The following is a 22,220-nucleotide window of genomic DNA, read 5'->3' as shown; positions in this document are numbered from 1 at the left end:
TTATCTTTTTCCATTAGATTAGCAACTGTGCTCAAGTAACTCACTTCAGATAAAGCTAACAAGACCATGCTATTTTAAAAAGCTTTATCTTTGTGGGATTAAAATCTTAAGGGATTTTTAAAAGGTAGCTAATTTAGAAGAGAACCATTATATGTAAAACCCAGTTGAGTGGATAAACATGTCCTCCTAACAAGTCAGGCGGAATAACAAATTGAAGATGCCTTTTTACCCACAAGGATTTTTGCAATGGGCAAAACTATGGTTCCTTGTCCTTGAAATATATTTATGAAAGACTTTTTTGTGTTTTTTAATCTTTTGCCCTTTAGAATCTAAAAATAAATAAATAAATTGTGCCTTGCAAGCTTTGTACATTTGAGAATAGCACGACAGTCTGATCTCACTTTAAACATTTGTTCTGTAAAATACACACATAATTTGCATAGCACCCTCCCCCTACTGTCATATGTATTTGAAAATGGTCTTCTCAGAATGACTTCAAATCTGATAGACTGTTTTGTGGCTGGATACATTTAAAAGAAAAGATGTTTTAGGGTGAATTAATCCTGCTTCTTTTGAAATACCAAGTGAAGCTCTTCTTCACTTGGTAGCAGCAGTGGGACTGGTGACAAGTCCAGGGCTAGATACAATTACATGATCTGTATTAAGTTAAGAACACTAAATTAATTGCCATTTTGGATGCTTAGTGTGAATTCATGCAGCTCATACTCAGAGAGTGAGTGCTTCTCTATACTTCTCTGATTATGGCTATTGTCCTTAATAGAAACTACACTCACCGTGCTTATCCCATTAGTATGAGACTTCACAAGGTACGCAGCAGTTCTCATGATCAAACAGTGATGTGTCCAAGATTCATTCCAACTGGTATTCTAAATCAAATTCTCAGAGGGGTAGCCATGTTAGTCTGTAACTTAACATTTTTTTTAAAACAACAAGTGGTCCTATAGCACCTTAGAGCAGTGGTCCCCAACCTTTTTAGGGAAAGGGATGCTAATGTAGACTTCGGAATAGCAAAATCTGCGGGGGATTTAAATATTCCCCGCGGCATTTGCATTTACATGGCTGCCGCTTTTTTCCAGCTTGGGGATAAGCCGGAGAAAAGCGCCAGTCTAGACGTGATTCTCCGGAAAATAAGCCCTTTTCCGGAGGATCTCTTATTCCTACTTTCAATCCCCTGTGGATTTTGCTATTCCGAAGTCTACATTAGCATCCCTTTTCCGGAAAGGGGTGCCAATGTAGACACAGCCTTTGCGTTTAGGAATTAGTAAACTGCTTCCTTTAAAGCCAAAGCCATCATAAGTTAAGAACCCAACCAAATGCTGCGAGGCATTAAGCAGCCCTCCTTCAATTTCTTCTGGAGTCAATGGCAGTTAAAAGATCTAATCAATTCACAGGATCAGACCCTGAATGAGACAGACATAGGCGGGCAAGAGCTACGGTACCCTCATTGTTCAGTACAGAATTAAACTGCCTGTCTCTGTTGGACAGTGCTACAGGATCCAAGTTTGCTCTTAAAGGAGAGCTTCTCAGTTGTGAGTAAAATAACAAACCTTAACTCCATGTAATTGATTGACAGTTAAGAGCTGAAAGCCTACACAACATCCCAGAGTGAGTAATGAACAGTGATTCTCTAGTAGCTATAAATTACATCCTTTTATGGTCTATCACATCCATTATAATAGGGAAAAGAAAACTAAGCCTTGATTTAGCACTGGACATTTCTTATTTGCTCATGCTTTAATGTGCCTGTTTGAATGGCTCTGTTCCAAAAATGTAGAAAAAATGGTAAATCAGGCACTTGGAAGGTGATTATCATAGACAGTTCCCTAAGTAAGAACTTAATTATGTTGATTGCTTCCAGAGTATATACTAGAGTAAAGAACTATTATGGAACATGATAATGGCTTCAGTAGTGCATAAAGGTTATTTTCTATTGTTCTCTGTTATAGCTAATATGTTAATTATACAGGAGGTCAACTTACATGATCAGAAGGGTCAAAGTGCTCAGAACGTAACAGAATAATATTATAACCTCACAAAATACAAAATGAGGGGACACAAGTGCAGGATAAAAAAGGAATTGAAAGGAACTTTGGGAAATATAGGGCCAATTGTGATGATTCTACAGAAATTGTTTTTGGGTATTTTTTTTTGGAGAGGGGATAGAGGGCACTTTAAAATGCTTTTTAAAAATGAGAGGGATTCCATAAGGAATGAGTGGTGCTTTGTAAACCACATCATCAAAGGATAGGTCCTTTGGAGATTCAAAAGCAAGAGTGGAAATCCTCAATTGCCTAGACAGTTTGTGAATGTAGATTTAGAGCAGTAGTGGGTAAATATCAGCTAAAGGGCTGGATCCAATTTGACAGTGTTAGCTCCTGGCCGGACACTATTGCTATATTTACCTGCACCTCCGCAGGTACAGACAATTGCAATCTCATTGGCTGTGGATCACCCTTTCCGGCCAATGGGAGCTGCTGGAAGTGGTGTCCTAGTCTGCACCATTTCCTGTAGTTCTCACTGTCTGAGAACGATGATCCGTGGCCAGCAAAAGCTACAATTGCCCATATCTGCAGAGATGTAAGTAAATATATTGCCCTCTCCTGATTTAAAGTGTAGATACTGCCAGGATAAAGCTCCAAGACAAAGGCTGTGTCTAGGCTATATCCCTTTTTCAACAGAGGGATGTAAATTAGACACTTTGAAGTGAAGCGGGAATTTAAATATCCCACGCTTCATCTGCATATTGCATCATGGCGCTCTTTCGAAAAAGCACCATTTCGAAAGTAAAACTGCGGTCTAGATGCAGTTCTTTTGAAAATGGCAGGCTTTATCTAAAGATCCTGTACTTTTCAAAAAATGAGGTTTACAGGATCTTTCGAAAAAGCCTGCCGTTTTACTAGATTGCAGTTTTACTTTTGAAATGGTGCTTTTTCGAAAGAGCACCATGATGCAATTATGCACATGAAGCGTGGGATATTTAAATCCCTGTTTCATTTGCAATTTTGAAGTGTGTAATTTACATTCCTCTGTTGCAAGAGGGATGTAGTCTAGACACAGCCTAAGTGATCAAAGTAGGCAGAGCCAACACCATTTATATTCTTTGGGCTAGTCACAACCTATTTGCTTTAAGAATGTATTTTGACTATTTGTCATTTGATTCGGAAATGTGATTTGTTACCTATTCTTTATGGTTTCCTGACTGGATGCTTGAAAAGTTTATAAATTGGAGGAGAAATATTTTTGAGATTTCCACATGCCTGCAGACAAAAGAGCCTAGTATACATTCTTCCTTTAGTTGATGCAACCATCTGACTCTGCCAGCCAGTAAAATGGGTCTGGCTCTAATACACTGCTGCCACTGATCCTCTCCCTTTGACTATACCACAGTCTAACAACAAAGGGGAAAGATGTCACTGTTGGATTTCAAGGCTTTTATATAGGTACACTCACAGAACTTGCTGGTCTTTTCCAGTAATAATTATTGGAGAGAAAAATGTGATCTCAATTTGGAACTATTGGTGCAGGCAGGCTCTACAGTTTTTTGCAGACATCTCCAATTTGCTGCAAATGCAGTGGTATGAGGGGTAGAGAGTACTGGTTGTCCTCACTATAAGTCCAAGGTACATTCCAAAAAACTTTGAATTATAGCGAAATAACTGAAAGCAGGGATTTCTCCCCTCCCCCCACAGCTGACTTCCATTTGCGCAAACAGGATGTTTTTTTTTTGCACGACTTAAGAGTGTGGAATGGGAAGACTTATAATGCATCAGTTCCTACAAGCATCAACATCTTTAGTGTGGAATGGATGCATACCAGGGCTACTTATAGTGGGGACGTGCTGTATAGTAACTATACCTGCATCATTACAAAGTCAAGCTACATCTTGTGAGACCTTACGCAACCTATTTCCTGATTACCTTTGTGATCCCATGTCATTTTGCACCCCTTTCCACTCTGCCCAAATCAAGGGTGGGCAAGATACCTCTTTGCGGGCCAAATCCAGCCCACCAAGCCACTGGATCCAGCATATGGACCACCCTGCTAGGACCTTCAGTCACACAACAGCCACTGTTTTAAGTGCAGGACTGCTCCATGTGACTCTCTGGAGCGAGGGGGAAGCTTCATGTGATCTACCCGTCCCCAACCCAATCCTCAGGCCAGAAACAACCGGACAATAGGAACTGAACCCAGCCAATCTCTCAGCTTCTATTGGCTGGAAATGACCAGGGAGCACCACCAACTGCTGAAGGGAGCTCACCAGCCAGGAGTGAGAGGCATGCACAGAATTCAAGTACTTTCGCTTCACTTCCTGATAGTCTAGGAAATGGAATGAAAAGCTAGTAGTGTCCCAGAAAACATGGCTGCTCCCCTGAGACCCCCAAAACTCCTCCCTTGTTTAACAAGGCAAAAAAAAAAATAGTTGGATTAGCAGCTGTGATCAGCCAGTTCTCTGTGGACCAATACCATGTGCTTTGCTGGCCACCTGTGATCCAATTTATCACTATAACAAATATGTGCAACCATTTTTATTAACTCTAGAATTGAAATCACTTTGGATAGAAGGTTTATATCTGATTGGAAGTAATATTCCAAAAGAGAAATTTGGTTTCAACAGAATTCATTCTCCCTCATGCCTCTTCAGTTTTTGACCTCTACCTTATCAACAAAGGTACCAACTAATATCTATTTGTCTGGCTTTAACTTCCACTAGTTCTGATTATCCTTTCTCTGCTAGACACTTTTATTATCTGTATGTTCTACTCAAAAGGTATGTATATAACGTAATCAAGTCACTTTTGGATCTTCTTTTTGATAAGCTGAACAGATTGAGTTCTTTAAGACACTTTTTCCAGCCCTTGAATAATTCTTATGGCTCTTTTTTGTACTCTCGCCTATATCTTATTAGATTAGTGCACATTATTTTTTGAATAAAACTCAAACTTTTGCACATTGTTGCCAAATGAAGTAGAAAATCAACAACTGCACATACCTTCTTTTGCTGGGTATAACTCCCATCTCTTCGCTGTCCCCTTCCTGAGTGACCCTCCTCGCCTGCCACCACTCATCATCAGAGGCGTTGATAACATGGAGGATGTCTCCGAATTTGAAACTGAGTCCTTGACTTGGAAGGCCACTGTCTTTACTTTTGTCATAGTCAAACATGGCTCTGGGAAGGAAAAGAAGGGTGTGAAAACAAGCAATTATACCAATCATGCCAGCACTTACGACTGCACGGTTTCTTGTATTTTAAGTCCCTCTGATTCCTTTCAATAGGGATCATAAGAATTACTTCTTCCTAATTTAACTCAATTAGTAAAGTACCTTATTGCCTATTTTATTTCATAATTTTTATGCATTCATTGGAGGTGTGAATAGGGTGTTTGTATCTGCATGCCGCCTCATTGACGTTGATAGGGCTCCATGTAAATGCAGGGGTCTGTCACCATGAATCCAGCTGTGGGATCTAGCAATCATTTTTTTCCAGTGGAAAACAAATCTGAAAGGTTTCTTTTAGTACAATACAGTTCAAAGAACCCAATAAAATGGAACGAATATTTCTTCTTCTGTGGAAAACAAATCTGATTATAATTCCTAAATGCAGAATTCTGAACTTATTGTGGTCCAAAGGGGTATGCACTAATTTATGTCTCCTACTATTAGAAAAAAAAGATAGAAATCTTTATTAGTAAACATTTTCCTATAATGGATTTAACACAAATAATTGTTGCCCATTGTTGTGCAATTGCATAGAACGGTAATAGCAGCGTTATTGGTAGATTTAAAACACTCTAGGCTACTTCCTCTAGTGAAAAGAATTTTTTTTTAAAAAATGAATTGTCACAGTTGTTGCTGTGTAGCCTTAGGTTGCATCTGTTCAACCATAGTCATTTAACAGCTGCACACACTTGTTCTGGATGATATTATGTAAGGAAGAAAATACATTTAAAATAGTATCTTCTCTTAAGGAGTTGTGCATCCTGCATCTTTAGAAAAGTGACTACTGTAGAGACTTCTTTTATCTAGCTCAACTCCAGTTATTCACCTTAGATGGGTGAAGACAATACAAATGCTAGCATTATTTCACTAAATGTTATGTGATCTGTGGGGCTAATTTCACTTGTCTCTTCTGTTTTCAATGCACTTTGAGCATGGATAACACTTGCATCCTTTTACTGCAGAAGCAAATACCCAGTAAAGATGCAGACATCCTTTAAAAAGCTTACTCAGCACAAACAGTGCCCAACTGGAATGCAACAAATTAATTAAATATATGGTCTTTCAAGGGCTCTTGGCCAGCAGTTGGTCAACTGATGCTCTGCAGTATAAACCTACAATCAAGAACTACATCAATCCAAACAGCAGATGCTGATAGCTAAGGAATGAATGAAGTCTTGCTTTCCTTGAGAAATTCATAGAAAATTGTATCTGGAGAAATGGCAGCATCCTCACTGCCAAGTTTTAAACCAATAACCTGTTTCTAATTGGCTTAAGAAGATGATGCATCAGGAAGCCAAACTCTGACTTTTACTGAATGCCATGAGTTATCACATGTATTAAAAGCATTTTATGAACAAGCCATTAAATATAATAATATACCTTGATATTAAAGGCTGTAACTACCTTCTAGTCCTGTCCACAGAGCAGGCAACAATGCCTAATATTGGTTACACACAATAGATCCTGAATCCATCCAAAATTAATCATCCACAATTAATCTCCAAACACACAACATCATTTTGTGAAGCAGAGAATGAACATGATGCTCTTCTCTACAAGTGAAACAAATTACAATGGATGTGATGGAAATGCTTCATCTCTGGAAAGTTCTCAGGCAGAAGGAATGATAGATTCCAAATGCTAAATGATGGAAGGAAAAGAAAGAGGTATTTGTTTCTGAACAAACACTAGAGTCCCATGTGCTCATGCATTAATCTAAAACTGCAGATTACCATGCTGGTTAATGCTAATGATGAATACAGATGGTAATGTTTGCTGCTGACTTACATTGATTGGAGCTGTTGTGTACAACACTAATTAAAGTGAGATTAGAGATCTGAAGCAAGAGAATTATCAAGGGCACATTTTATTGACTGAAACAGTTCTTGGCTACTGTGCACTGCAAATGTCGATTCCTGAAAGAAAATAATGCAAGTGCTGATTCGAATCCCTTTTTCCTACACATGCCAGAGGAAGAGTCATACTGGAGTTCTGGAGATCATAGCTCTGGTAACACTGAAGGCTTTCAACCACCTAGCAAAAAACACTGTCTGCATGAACTGATAGCCAGGGATATGTAGAAAACAAATGGTGGTCTTGATTTAGGAAGCTATTAAACGTGCAATTAACTTAGGATTATTCATGTCTATAAAGTTCCTGCGCCAAAGAGCTTTTAAACTAAGTATATTAGTATCTGCACTTTAGGATAGGGACTTTGCTTATTTTATGTCTATACAATGGACCCCCACTTTCAAGTACTCTATCGATTATGCATAAATTCAAGTTATGAACAGAAATAATATACTGAATTTGACACAGCAACTTTCATACAAATGTATCCTTCCTTTCTTTCAGTGCGGGACTGTTATTCACAACAGAATTGGGCCCCAAAGACTGAATACACTATAACCACATCTTTCTCTGTGTGACACACAAAAGCTCCCTGTTTATTAATATGTGTAGGATTTGCCATCCGACTGGCTGCTTTGAGGTACTGGAGTATGGAAGTTAGAGGTTGTAAGTGGTTTTCCCATGTTCAACTATAGAATATGGTATCATCCAGGTATGTGTTAGTATAGTCATTATGGGGTCACCTTTCCCCCGTCAGGGGGTAGTATCTATGTATACTGTTCAAATGAAATTGTCTTTGCCAACTGGGTTCCTGTCCTCAGTTGAAGTCTGAACTATGTAGCTTTTCAGCAACCAGGGGCTTATTCACCACAGATACCATCATTCCTCCTGTAAATATTGCCATAATGTCTTATGATATGTCCAAGGATTGCTGCATTGACCTGAACGTAAAGTCAGGCTGTGAAGGATCTAAAGAGCTATCCACCATTTGCACTGATCTGGCTAAGTACTCGGCTAGTAAAACTGCATATTGTTTGAGGGCCACCAGGCTGTTGTGGTTACCTGCTTGAAGGTTTAGAGGAATGCCTTGGAGAGTGGTCAGCAAGCCCCATTTTCGTAAGTCTGATAGGAATGAGGGCCATAATGGATCAAAGCTGTTCAGTCCTACCCCAGCAGATGGCAACCATGTATTGTAACTCCTGCTGCTGTTTTGGTTGTTGGGCAGATTGATCACAGATTATCTGTTGTGGCTGACTGACCGCTTGCTGGAATGGTTGCTGCTGATAAACCTGTGGAACTCCTTGCCAGAGGAGGCTGTGAAGGCTAGGACTATAACAGAGTTTAAAGAGAAGCTAGATAATTTCATGGAGGTTAGGTCCATAAAAGTCTATTAGCCAGGGGATAGGAATGGTGTCCCTGGCCTGTGTTTGTCAGAGGCTGGAGAAGGATGGCAGGAGACAAATTGCTTGATCATTGTCTTCGGTCCACCCTCTCTGGGGCACCTGTTGCTGGCCACTGTTGGCAGACAGGCTACTGGGCTAGATGGACCTTTGGTCTGACCCAGTACAGCTGTTCTTATGTTCTTATGATAGTTCTGAGCAGTCTTTCGGCATGGCTGAGTCCACATGCAGATAGCTTTCCAATTCAATCCTCTTTGCTACCAACTGAACTATAAAATAATAATACTTAACAGGCCAGATTCTCCGCTGGCGTAGATGGGCATAATGCTATCAACAATGGATCTATGCCCATTCTCAGCACCTGAGGATCTGTCCAGCATTTGTAAAATGTCCACTAGAGGAAATTTTCTGACATCTAACATCCTTGTAAGGAAGACAGTTGTTCTCCCCTTTTACAGATGGGGAGTCTAAAAAAAGGAGAGATTATACGATCTGTCCAAAGATACAGATTCAATTTCAGAGTCAGAATTGGAGGCAGGCTTCCTTTTTTTTCAGCTCTCTATTACATATGCTGCCACCCACTTGCAAGATCCATTTGAATGACATGAGATGAAAACTAAGGAAAACTATGATGATGTAATGTTGCAGCTGTCACAAAAAAGCACAAGAGAACTGTGAATAAAAACACCTATAGCAATGTAATGCTCACAGCAAATTAGGAGCTCTATGCCACAGTAAAGTTTCAGCTACTGATGTCAGAAATAATTCCTTTTGTTTTACAAAAACTGTTATTGTTTTTCTTTTTATCTCACGTTTGTATTTTGGGGGTGTTGTTTTCCCTAGTTTCCACTAGAGTTAGAAGGGGGCCCAAGCCAACAGTCCCAGATCTGAACATTCCAGAACTTGGGGAAAATTTGACTCAGACGGAAAATTTTTGGACTCAGGCACGTCTACGCTTGATCCAAAGCCCAGAGAAATAATTGAAAGTCTTTCTATTGATTTCAAAGGGATTTGGATCAGTTATTTGGTGAGAGAATAGGGTTTTCCATCAAGAAGGAAAAACCAACCATTGTTAGGATACTGAAAATTCATTAACATCTAATGAACCACACAGAACCCTCTTGAAGCAGGCTTAAACCAGAAAAAGGAATTTGCAATTTCCCATGGATCGATAAGAAGGATTTCATATGTAGTATCACAACTACAGAGAAAAAATAATGTCCCCAAAGGTTGTCACCTTCTATACTCCACAAGTGAATTTATGAACTTTACTATAATCTGCATTTTTACATCTTTGGAAATAAGTGTTTAAAGTTATAATAAAAAATGTTTTAATACAGAACATGCCTTAAACCATTCTTGTCTATGTCCTCTCAGCTCTGATCTGCACTAGGGAGTTATTTTGAAATAACAAGTCCATGGGCTGGTTATTTCGAAATAATAACTTCTGTTTGTCATGAGGACTGTAACACTTATTCTGAAATTGTTTTTTCAAAATAGCGTTAGTGTGGATGTTCCACTGCTGCTATTTCAAAAAAATTGTCCTCCAGAGGCCTCTCCTAGCTGTTCTTGTGGCTGCTCTGGCCACACTCATGACAACTCCACTTCTTCCCTTCTCCTGCAGACTTTAAAGCTGCAGGTGGAAAGGAAAGGGCTTGTGGCACTGGCCTGGACTGGTGTGGAGATCCTGGATCTCATCAAGGTCTGGGGAAAACCAGCATCCAGGATCTCCTCACCAAAAGGAGAAATGCAAATGTCTATGGCCAGATGGCCACCAGCCTCGTGGAAAAAGGGTACACCAGGACGTTGGACCAGCTCCGTATGAAAATTAAGGAACTCTGGCAGGCCTACCCCAAGGCCATGGAGCAAAGTTCCCACTTTGGGGCTGTATCGCACACCTGTCACTACTATGAGTAACCGTGTGCCATCCTGGGAGGGAAGCTGGTCACCTCCCTTCCAGTCATCGCCAATTCAGCCAAGAAATGCCCGGCATCAGCCTCCACAAGGAGGATGACAACAAAGAGGAGGAGGAGGAGCAGGCTAGCCAGGACACCATGCCTACCAGCCAGGAGGTGATCATTAACCTGAATCCAGTCCCTCACTCCCAGGATGTCTCCCAGGGCTCAGACGATCCTGGGAAAGGCACTTCAGGTGAGTTCCATCACTTTCCCAATACATACGTAGGGGCAGGCGACAGGCAGCAAGGGGCTGCATGCTCCTCGCTCAGCTTTCTTGGCCTGGGGCTTGCACAACAGCCTGTGCACATGGAGTGTCAGCCCGGAGCACTTAGCCCTATGACGCTCTCTCACAGGAACACGTCCCCTCCTCCTCCAGCTGGCAGTAATAAAAGTTCTTTCTCTGTGGGATGCCGCCACTGCCAGATCTGGTGTGTGTGGGACACGGTAAGAAGCTGAGCCATCTCATCTCCCCCTACGGTGCATAGGCTCCTGGCCTGTCTGAAGTTGGGGAAGCCCATGGCCACAAAGCCAGTGATGACGGGGTTGATGTTCCCCAGGCTGATGACCCTCCACAGCAGGATGGTGTTGATGGTCTTGACCACCAACATGAGCATGGCCCCAACTGTGGATTTTCCCAGGTTGAACTGGCTCCCCATGGAGCAGTAGCTGTCCAGTGTGGTGAGCTTCCACAGGACAATGGCAACACGTTTCTGCAGGGGGATCGTGGGTCTCATCCAGATGTCCTATCACATTAGGGCAGGGGTGAGCCATTCACAGAGCTCCAGGAGGTGGCCTTCTGCATGCGGACGTTTTGGAGCCACTGCTGGTTGTTCTGTTGAAGCAGGATGATGCAGTCCCACCAGTCGGAACTGGTCTCCCTTTGCCAGAAGCAGAATTGCATGGTAAATAGAGGACGGAGGATCATTTGGAGCATCAGGAATGCCAGGGCCTGGGTGAAGAGGTCCCCTGATCCAGGCTGTTCATTGTGGTTCTGAATCAACACATTGGCAATGCTGCTTACTGCCTTTTAAATTGCAGAGCTGGAGCAGGGGTTGGTCCTGGTGTGAGGCAGGCTGCGTTCCCATATCAAGTAGTCGATAAAAATTCAATCACCTACTCGATTACTAAAATAACCTCAATTTAACATCCCTAGAACAGAAGATGAGGCTTCACTCTTCATGTGGGAGGCAGTAGATTTAGGCCCTTTTATAAAGTCTGGGTGTTACTGCGGTAGATTTTACTGTTCTGAGGCTTTTTCATTACAAGTTTAATTTGTTTTATAAGGGTTTTAAAGCTGGCCATTCTGAAAGCTCTGTGAGATAGCTTCTATTCTGTTTTTTATCTAGCCCCAAACTCAACAATTAACTATCTAGGCCTCACACAAGTTTTATCTTACTTGACTGATTTTCTGTACAAGGAATGACCTGGGTTTCCTATCAAATTCTAACATTGAAGCGTGTGATCATCTGAGTAAGTCTCCTTAAGGGACACAGTTTCCCTCAGAGTTGTGTGAAAAATTCAATCAAACCCCAAACCAGTCAAAATTCAGTGGTTTTTTTAGATTTATAACAAACAGCAAACTTAGATCAGGTTTATTCCAAGTTTTCATTTCAATAAAACTGGGCTTCTTTCCAAGTGAACTGAACTGCCAGTATGTGGTTTTGCATCAAAATCATGTCAATTTTGCAGTTCACCTTGGTTTTGATGTGAAAACGAGGTGAAGCTCTGCAGTTTTAACAGTGTATCGGATTTGAGGTTGACAGAGAAGCTTATTGGCACAGAAGATTGTGTTGTGACAATTGAGATTATCCATTTTGAGAATGGAACTGATGAGTGACTGGATGTCAAATGAAGGATACTTTAAATGTGTAGTGTAATTTGCACTGAAATTACAACGTGATGTGAAAAAAATGCAATACGAACTAAAATGTCTTTCTGCTATCTGTATTTTGAAGCAATTTCCAATGTGTCCGCAAGTTAGGGTTTGTTTTGACTTTTTGTTTAATCACTATTAGGATACATGAACTTTCCATACAAATATTAAGAAATCAGTCTGTACTTGTAATATTTAAAAGGCTCTTTATCAGTCTCTTCTCATCATCTATATATTCATTGTGTTCAAATTCAAAAAAACGATAACCAGATATTATAATGTGGCTTGATCTGATATTTCCATTGGAAGAATTTCCTATAATTATTTTCGCCAAGCCACAAATATTGGGGGATCTGTCCTTTTCAAAAAATGAGCTATCGCACATCTGGTTGTTAACTGCGCTGTCAGTGGTTTAGATTAGTAACCTTCTTTGGACTACTATGGGTTCCGCAGGTAGTCTCTCAGCAGTTTGGTTTTACAGAATGAATGCTATAGTATGTGATTCTTAGAAGAGTCTCAGAGGGTACATTATAGCACTAATTTGAACTAACTTAATTCGAATTAGTTAATTCGAAATAAGCTAATTCAAATTAGTGCATCTAGACCTAAAAACTAATTCGAATTAGCGTTTTGCTAATTTGAAATAGCATGTCCACATTGAGTGGACCCTGAACTGAAGTTAAGGCTGGCCGGAACCAGTGCCGGCAGGGCATCAGGTTAGGTCTTAGAGTGTGGAGCTGCTGCCTCAGGCTAGCCGAGGGCTGTGCTTAAAGGGACCCGACCCCCACCCCGGACAGACAGTTCTCAGGGTTCCCCGCTTGCTTGTCTAACTCGATGAGGGACAGCAAAGCAGTCCTGTCTTGGAGTGCCCTGAGTGCCCACACTGGGCACATCACAGCACTCAGCCATCAGCCTGGCTGCACTTGCCACAGGCTGCCATCCAGGGAGGGTCAATCGGGGGGCTGTCAGGATCCAGGAGGCCCTGCAGGACAGCTTCCACCCTGAGGAGCCCGCAGAGCCACCCCAGTCCTCTCCATCGGGGGCTCGTGCCCCATTCCTCCCTCACCTCTTTCCACTCACCCCTCCCTAACCCCCCTTCCTGATGTAAAAAATAAAGGACACGTGTGTTCAAAAATAGAAACTCTCTTTATTTAACAAAACTGGGCGGGGGGGGGGGGGAGGAATTAACCTCTGGGGAGACTGGGAACAGGAGGTGAGAGAGGGGAAGAGAGAAGGTGGGACAGGGGAGGGGTAAACCTGGGAGGAGGGAGCTGAAAGGGGGAAGCCAGGGGAAGAAGGAGGAGGGGAAGTATAAAACTATGGTATGCCATATCTTCAGTACTGTGTACAGATGTGGTCTCCTAACCTCAAAAAAGATATTTTGGCCTTGGAAAGGGTTCAGAAAATGGCAACTAAAATGATTAGGGGTTTGGAACAGGTCCCATATGAAGAGAGGCTAAAGAGACTGGGACTTTTCAGCTTAGAAAAGAGGAGACTGAGGGGGGATATGATAGAGGTATATAAAATCATGAGTGCTGTGGAGAGGGTGAATAAAGAAAAGTCCTTCCTTAGTTCCCATAATATAAGGACTAGAGGACACCAAATGAAATGAATGGGCAGCAGGTTTAAAACTAATAAGCGGAAGATTTTTTTCACACAGCACATAGTCAACCTGTGGAGCTCCTTGCCACAGTAGGCTGTGAAGGCTAGAACTAGAACAGAGTTTAAAGAGAAGTTAGATACATTCATGGAAGTTGGGTTCATGGAGTGCCATTAGCCAGGGGGTAGGAATGGTGTCCCTGGCCTCTTTTTGTGGAAGGCTGGAGGTGGATGGCATGAGACAAATCGCTTGGACATTGTCTTCAGTCCATCCCCTCCGGGGTACCTGGTGCTGGCCGCTGTCGGCAGACAGGTTACTGGGCTAGATGGACCTTTGGTCTGACCCAGTATGGCCATTCTTCTGTTCTTATGTTCTAAGCTCAGGGTCGGGGGTCTCACTGGATCAACTTGATTTTCATGCAAACCTGCTCCTGGGTTCGCATGTGGCCTTTGGTGGCCAGGCTGGCAGCTATCCTGCCTTAGACGGCCGCTTTTCTGTGCCTAGTGTGGAGATTATGGATGCTAGAGGCCTCCCCCCAAACCTTGATGAGATCCATGATCTCCACACTAGACCAGGCGGGCGCCTGCCTCTTGCAGCCCCGGGCAGGCTCCTCTGAGCCGCCAGCCTGGTCCTGGGAAGAGGCGGAGGGCTGGGTGGCAGCGGGTGGCTGGTTCATTCTGTGCCAGGTACAGGGTCTGCTGGCTGGGTGCTGGCAGGCTTGCAACTGGCACAAGCACTGTAGCCAGACCGTGCCCCTTTAAGGGCTCCGAGGCCGGGAGTGGGGCAGAAGAGTTTCCCTGGTTTGGCCCAGAGTGCCCACCAGGGCAACCTGGGAAGAGCTAGCCTCCAACTAATTCTAATTAAGTGGCTACACAGCCCTTAATTCGAACTACTTAATTTGAACTAGGCGTTAGTCCTCGTTGAATGAGGTTTACCTAGTTCGAATTAAGCGCTCCGCTAGTTCGATTTAAATTCGAACTAGCGGTTTGTATGTGTAGCCCCTATTAAAGTTAATTCGAACTAATGGCTGTTAGTTTGAATTAACTTTGTAGTTTAGACATAGCCAGAGTGAATAGGAGACAGCAAGTCAGAAGATATTTAGGGCACCAACCTGCTGAAAAATAACTCACAAAAGATTTATTTTATAAAAAACATCGTAAGTGAATATTTTCAAACAGGGAATAAGAACATAAAAATGGCCATCCTGGGTCAGACCAATGGTTCATCTAACACAGTATCCTGTCTTCCAACAACAGTGGCCAGTGCTAGGTGCTTCAGAGAGAATGAACAGAAAAAGGCAGTCATTGAGTGATCCACCCCCCGTCATCCAGTCCCAGCTTCTGGCAGCCAGAGGTTTGGGTATACAAAGAGCATGGGGTTGCATCCCTCACCATTTTGGCTAATAGCTATTGATCAACCATGTAATTCTTTTTTGTATACAATTATACTTCTGGGCCTTCACGATATTTCCTAGTAATGAGTTTTACAGGTTGACTGCATTGTTTGAAAAAGTATTTCCTTATGTACCTACTTCACAATATTGTAGACTTTTGTTGCATTTTGTTGCTAAGATGTGTGGCATATATTCCTTTTTCCCCACTAACTGTTTTAGAACTCATTGCTAGGGGATGCTCTAAAGTTGCCAGGTGACTTTTGCTTCTGATAGCACACTCTATTGGCTTTTAACTTTCTATATAAAATGAAGAAAAAGAAGTATACCTTATTGTGCATGTAGCTTGGTTTAATAAAGTAAAAATAAAAATATATATTACTGTTCCTAAATTTGTTTTGACAGCGATGTTTGGCCACCACTTAATTTTTTAAAAATGCTTTAAAATAGCATTGAAAAAAAAAGGTATTTTAACTACACACACCAGCATTGCCAATTCACAGCATTAAAAAATCTCGAGTCCAGCCCCCCGAAATCATAAGATTAAAAAACAGAATGAAAATCTTGGCCCTTTCTATTTACCTTCTGTATTTTTCAGCCTTTAGGATTCTCTGCAGTAATACTTTAAAGTTTTTTAACTTTTTGCTAAAAACTTGCTTTTTTTCCAGAATGGGGGATGTTATTCTCATGTAAACAGCTGACTCCAGGTGTGGGGGCTTTAAAAAAACAAAATATTGTAAAATTTGGCAGCACTGTTACAGGATAAAATCCATAAGAAACCCATTTGTGATGGCTGATGGAAGCCTCAGGTAGCATTTGAGTATTTTGTTGGGATGGTATGTTTTGTTCAGTTTTACTTATCAACATGTAGCCCAAGGTCCAGTGTGTTTCAGCAGCAGCCCTGGGAACTATAAGTTGTGGACTACAAACTGCGGCATGTTGGGAGAACTTCCTGGTTCCTTCCAGGATGTGCCCTCTGCCCCCAGCAGGGTCTCAGCAAGGACTGTGCTAGAAGCAGCACACAGGCTGCATGCTGAGAGAAGGGGCTGCTGAACTGTTTTCCTGTTCTATGTTTTTTACAGAATAAAGCCTGTTCCTGGTGATTTTCGGAGTGGGTCTGGTCTGAGGTGCACTCACACATACACAACGCAGAGCACACCAAGCAGCCTCAGGCCTAGTCCTCCCCCCACAGTGGTGTAAGAAATCACAAGCTTCCCCTATGCTGAATAACCTCACACTGGGCTAGCCAACAGGAGGGGTTACAAACAGTAATAAGCCACCATAACTGGAGAGAGATAGAGACATCTGATTTTCCTCTCCTTAAGCTCTAGGTGCGTGTACTAGTCACACCGCATAATCAAGCTTGCATACTGATTGCTAACTCTCACTCCACAGGATGTTTAGAACAAGCAGTACGTTTTCTCTAACAGTGTCTTTCCCCTTGTCTTGAACAAGGTCTCTGCATTGCTTGTAATGCAGCTCATGTGGTTCTGAACCTGATGCACTACTGCATTATTCTAAAGCCCACTGATTTTTGGGAGGTTGTACTAGCATCACTCTGGAGCAATGCAGCAGGAAACCAGCCCTCTGCATTTACAATTCCATCCTAAATAAACACTACAGCCCTTTGTGCTTTTTTGTTCAGCATTGTGACCCAGAATTGTTCAGATCTTGCACTGCAAAAGGACCATTTAAGACTTCAATAGAGCATGTATTGTTGCAAGGTTACCTATTCTTCTAAAGGGTCATATTCAGATAGGTTCCCGAAGAATCAACTCCTATAGAAATCAATGTGTCAAGTCCTTACTCTGACAAAGAGCTCCTGCAATGGTACTTTGTGATTTCTTAGCTGACAGCATCTAACTATTGTGAGAAGATTTTAACCATCTTCTTCCTTACTCCACAGAAGAGTTATTTTCTATAGTAATTTCTCCATCAGATTTTTGCTGAACTGTGTTGAGTATGGTAAATGTATACATCATCATTTCATTGTTTCAGTTTTGCCTACTTTGTCCTAGCAGATACTCCATTTCAAAGCAAATCTAACTTCTGATTCTGGTTTTTTTTCTGTCAATGATTAACTTTCAGGGCCACACAGAAGCATTTACAAAACAGGAGCCCCTCTGCAGATTCCCTTTACCTGTTGCAAGGTATATTTTCTCTCTGTCAAAGTAACTTCAGTAGTCAAAGATGCAGCAGTTGATATATTTACTTTCTCATAGACTTTTCCCCCTGAGTTTGTCTAGTTTTTCAAACATCTAAGAAACATTTCTGTTCTTTCAAGAATAATCTTACAGATGTAGGTACATTTCTCCTGCATGCGCCTCTGATTTTTAAATGCTTCTAAGTCATGTAGGTACTTTTGAAAATTTTACCCTAAGCAGCATTAGGGATGTTTACACTGCTCAGAACCTCATAAAATGAAGCCCTTATACATATGCTGGGTGGATTTCTTTTTTTTAAAGTTGATGGATGCTTTCAATATTTATTTTAAGCATTTTTCTATTTTTATCGATTAAATATTCATAGTTGCACAAAAATATGGATTTTAACTTTTTAAATATTCATCATTTTAATTTTCATATTGGAATTATGGGGGAGGTCAGACAATGTGGGAGTCAGGCAATTGTTTCTTTTCAGTTGACACTGAGATTCAAAAGTTAAAGTTTCAGAATTCTTAAACACAAAATCTATCAACATGTCAAAACACAAAAAGTAATTATCTATAAAACACACTATACTAAGTTCTGAAGCAGAAATTTTCTTATTTTGCCTATCTGTAAATGTACATGATAATCAATGGATATATTTTTATCGGTTTGTGTGTATATGGATAAAATTGACATTCACCAATAAAATATAATCTTTCTAGCATACTTATAAAGTAACACATGGTTTCATATTCTAGACTGTAATATTAATAGATGTATAGATTCCATGTAGCTGAAGAGATCATTGTGATCTTCTAGTTTGATATCTTGTGGAATACAGGCCACAGAACCCTCCCAGAATAATCCATTGAGGCTAGGTCTACTCTATAGGGTTTTTTGGGAAAAAAGCTACACAACTTGCACTGTGCAATTTGCATAGCTTTTTCCGATAGCTTTTCCTGAAGAGGCTTTTCCACCATTTGACCCAGTCTAGATGGGGCCAAATGGTGGAAAAGCCTTCTCTTTCAGTGGAGCCTTTGTCCCTCGTAGAACGAGTCATACTGGGCTCCCGAAAGAGCACATTTGATCTTACACAAAAAAAAAAGCGGAAGAGCAAATGCGTTCCTTGGAAAAACCCTACAGTGTAGATGTATCCAGAGGGTATATAGCACAATGGTATATAGAGCAGTCCTCGTATTTATAATGGCTGGAAAACAATCTGACAGATTATATTTAGATGAGAGTTTCTCCTCATTGTGCCATCATGGTGTCACTTCATCAACAATATTTCAGTGAGGTTGGTATCATGCTGTTACTTCAAGTACTGAAGGAAGAGGTTGCCTCTCTGCATTATAGTAAGATTTTTTCTGTCACTTCTTCCTCAGCAGAATCTGCAGCTTCTTCATCACTGAGAGCATGTTGTACAGTCTCTATTTATTTCAGCATGATGGCCAGGACCATTAGCATCATTGTCAAATCAATCGGGAACATCATCTTTGTCAACTTCTGTGTAGACAGGAAGTCTGTGGAGGAGAACAACAAATGCACTGGTCTCTTCTTCAGCTGCCAGTGCTGCTGTTGCAGCTGTAAGTTCACTGTCCTAGCGTCCAAAGCTTTCTAGCTAGACTCTGCTCTCTGTCAGACTGAAGTAAAGCCAGTTTACCTGATTCACTAAATGATATATTCTGAAAAATTTTACCTGCTCAAAATTCATTTCCAAACATAACATTCTCATTAATATAAATACATTTTAAAATTGTGTGTCTGAAATTCTTCAGAAAATCACTCATTCCCTTATGTCTCTACTCCTGATGAATATTTTAATGTACAATCTTCTGTCAGAAAGTAATTGGCAATAGAACACTAAATCCATTCTAACAAGTAAAAGGACAAATTTTATTCTGAAATGATATGAAAATGACACTGTTCTCCCTTACCCTCCTTCCTGTCTTTTGTCTTTCCATTTTGCTGATTCCCCCTGCTAAGTAAAGCCATGGAACAAAAGAGTAAAATGTAGAACTAACATGACATTTGCTGCTACCACATTATTCACTCTGTGTGTCTTCACCCATAAGGCAAGGCAAGGCAAGGCAACACAAACACAAGGGGGGAGGGAGAGCTTGGTGGTTCAAGCACTGGTCTGTTAAATCCAAGGTTATAAAATCAATCCTTGTGGGGGCCATTTAGGGATCTGGGGCAAATCTGTCAGGGATGGTACTTGGGCTGCTGTAAGGGCACAGGACAGGACTTGACTCAATAACCTCTGGTCCCTTCCAGCTTTATATCTCCATATTAAAAAATAAGACTTACTGAAATGCTTGCCAAGTGTCTTTGAGCTCTGAAATTAAATTCTCATCAACATCATCCAACAATTCAGTTTAAAAAAAACAGCTTGCTTCTCAGAACTGTTGCCTTTGTTACGTGATATTGTAGGTTCTTGAGGTCATAGTTAACATTCCATTCCTCCAGAGACTGCATTTCTGTGATTGTTCTAGAAAATCAGCCTGGATTGCAATCAGAAAGACTCTGTCTAACAGTCATTTTCATTATGAACTAACCTCCCCCGCCAAAAAAACTGTTAGCTCAGCATCTGGAATACAAACACGACAGCCAATTTTTATAATCCCAGTGTTTATTACTTATGTAGTAATATGACTGCTTAAAAAAGTTTAATATAGGGAGCACTGGAAAGATTAAATGTTTAGTGGTAAATATCAGTAATCATCAATTACACAATATACCACAATCTGGTGAAAAATATTTCCACCTACAATAACTGAAATTTACAGATGGGCAAAGTAAGAAAAAAGTTCTTGAGAACTTATTAGAGCTTGGTTTAAGAATATTTACCTTGTATATTTTTGACAAGTGATGTTGACAATTTGTGTTTTAACTGTTATCAAACTTTTAACTTCTTGAATCTTAACATCCATCATCATTAAATGATTGTCTGACTCCATCACTGTCTGACTCCCCCACATTGATGCTTAAATCAATGATATTATTGAAAAATTATATAAAAATCAAATGTTGCCAAGCCCAAATGTTATGGTGAGGTAAATAGTGATACAAGTGATCCTGAATAGTTCAGTCAGGAGTGTGTGGTCTTTTAATCCAAGGGTCCAGGGTTTAAGTCCCTATTCCAACAGTAGGTTTTTAATTGAGAGGAAGGATGGGTCTAGGTGTTAGGTCATTAGCCTGGTGCAAGACCTTCCAGGTTCAGATCCCTACTTTACCCCTGACTACTCTATATCATTCTGACGAATTCACTTAGGGCTTGCCTATAAAGGTGTGATTTGTAAAGCATCATAACACGCTGTGCTCTAAGTGCTCCATGTAAACCCTGCCGACAGACTCTAACAAGTACCCACTTGCTACAGTTTAGAGTGAGCCACCAGAATCTACATAGCATGGTTAGAGTGCAACATTAGGGTTGTGAATGACTAGTCAAGGATCTGATAAGCAACTGACCAGTCAACTAGTCACTTCCCTCCCCCCCCTGCCCACTTGCTTGCTGCCTTTACCAGAAAGAGGTAGCAAGGGGGTGGGGGGGGGGGGGAGAATTGAGGAGCTTCTTTGAAGCGGCAGCATAGAGCCTGGGGTCAGACCCTGGGCTTCACATGGCACATGACTCCCCCACTGACACAGGCTCCATGCAGTGCTGCCGCTTTGAAACGCTGCACGGAGCACAGGGCCAGCGGGGGACCGCTTGAGTCCTCCTCTGACCCTGTGTTCCCTGCAGTGCTTTCATCTTTGAAGTATAGCAACAGCCCCAGAGGCTGTTGCTACACTTCAGAGATGAAAGCGCCCTTATTGATTAATCGAATAGCTGATGCAAATTGCATCGACTATTCAATTAGCCAAATAATCAAAATTTTACATCCCTATGCAACATGTTATAGTGCTTTAGGAATCATAACCCTCTAGCATGCTGTGCCAATACGCTATGCCAGCACTGGGAAAACAAGCCTTTAGTCTTTGTGTGCCTTGGGTCCGTAACTGCAAAATGGTGATGATAGTACTACTGCATGGGGGGCCATATGAGCACCTAACAGTTGTGGCCCAGTGAGCCAGTTTACCTCTATTATATTCACTGCTTTGCAGTATATTCTGCTTTATTATATTCAGCAGTAATGCAAGGAACAGGTCTCCTGTATCCTGTAAGACATTAGCTTTACAGTTAACATGAAGCTTGAGGCCAATGAACTTTGGCATAGATAAACTTCAGTAACTAATAAGTTATGAGGAACTGGAAGTAGGATGTAAGGGGGAGTTTTGTGCATATGATATCAGCTGACCACAGTACAGGCCCTGACACCAACTTCTGGAACGTTCTGGATGGAACATTTGACCCCAAATGTGCCATGGCAACGAAGTGACATATATGATAATGGGGTGAAATCATAGACATACTAACCTATAGAAAAAGGACACCTTAGCATTGGTAAGAGGAGGAAATACAAATAAGGAAGAAGGGAAAACCCACTACTGAATATGCATGATACATGGTAACATCAGTGTAATATATTATATTAACATATTAACATTGCATCCCAGAGCAACAAAGAGAGAGATGTTGATCCTGGGAGGGGCCAGAATGATGGCCACAGGTGAAGATGAGGAAGGTGAAGGTGATGAGGAAGAGAATGGCTAACATTTCCGATTGATCTGCAAGGGATGGTGTAAGGATGAATGTCTACATGTATTATCTGTATTATTTCTGTCTACTTTGCTGAGTTAGTGTGTGTAACAGTACTGAA

At 41.3% G+C, this 22,220-nt stretch overlaps 1 protein-coding gene and 1 long non-coding RNA gene across 29 annotated transcripts in view; one reads left to right on the top strand and one right to left on the bottom strand.

Annotated features, from left to right (window-relative positions):
• The window catches only part of DLG2 (discs large MAGUK scaffold protein 2), a 1,555,116-nt gene that overhangs the window by 71,685 nt on the left and 1,461,211 nt on the right, over window positions 1-22,220 (bottom strand). For 26 of the 27 annotated variants that reach the window (XM_075919432.1, XM_075919430.1, XM_075919421.1 and 23 more), the window contains one exon: window positions 5,012-5,188. In XM_075919432.1, coding sequence (XP_075775547.1) covers window positions 5,012-5,188 — 177 coding nt within the window. Of the gene's footprint in view, window positions 1-5,011; window positions 5,189-18,769; window positions 18,984-22,220 lie in introns of those variants that run through there. The other variant, XM_075919438.1, reaches the window with a different exon arrangement.
• LOC112547334 (uncharacterized) overlaps window positions 20,089-22,220 on the top strand; it is a 77,532-nt gene continuing 75,400 nt past the window's right edge. The window contains exons 1-2 of one of the 2 annotated variants that reach the window (XR_003091053.2): window positions 20,089-20,258; window positions 22,018-22,142. This is a non-coding gene — a long non-coding RNA (uncharacterized LOC112547334). Of the gene's footprint in view, window positions 20,259-21,888; window positions 21,969-22,017; window positions 22,143-22,220 lie in introns of those variants that run through there. The other variant, XR_012900775.1, reaches the window with a different exon arrangement.

The sequence above is a fragment of the Pelodiscus sinensis genome, chromosome 1 (assembly GCF_049634645.1).
Source record: "Pelodiscus sinensis isolate JC-2024 chromosome 1, ASM4963464v1, whole genome shotgun sequence".
Taxonomy (NCBI): Eukaryota; Metazoa; Chordata; order Testudines; family Trionychidae; genus Pelodiscus; species Pelodiscus sinensis.
Note: the sequence above shows the minus strand (reverse complement) of the source record. Positions and strands in the feature narration are given on the sequence as shown.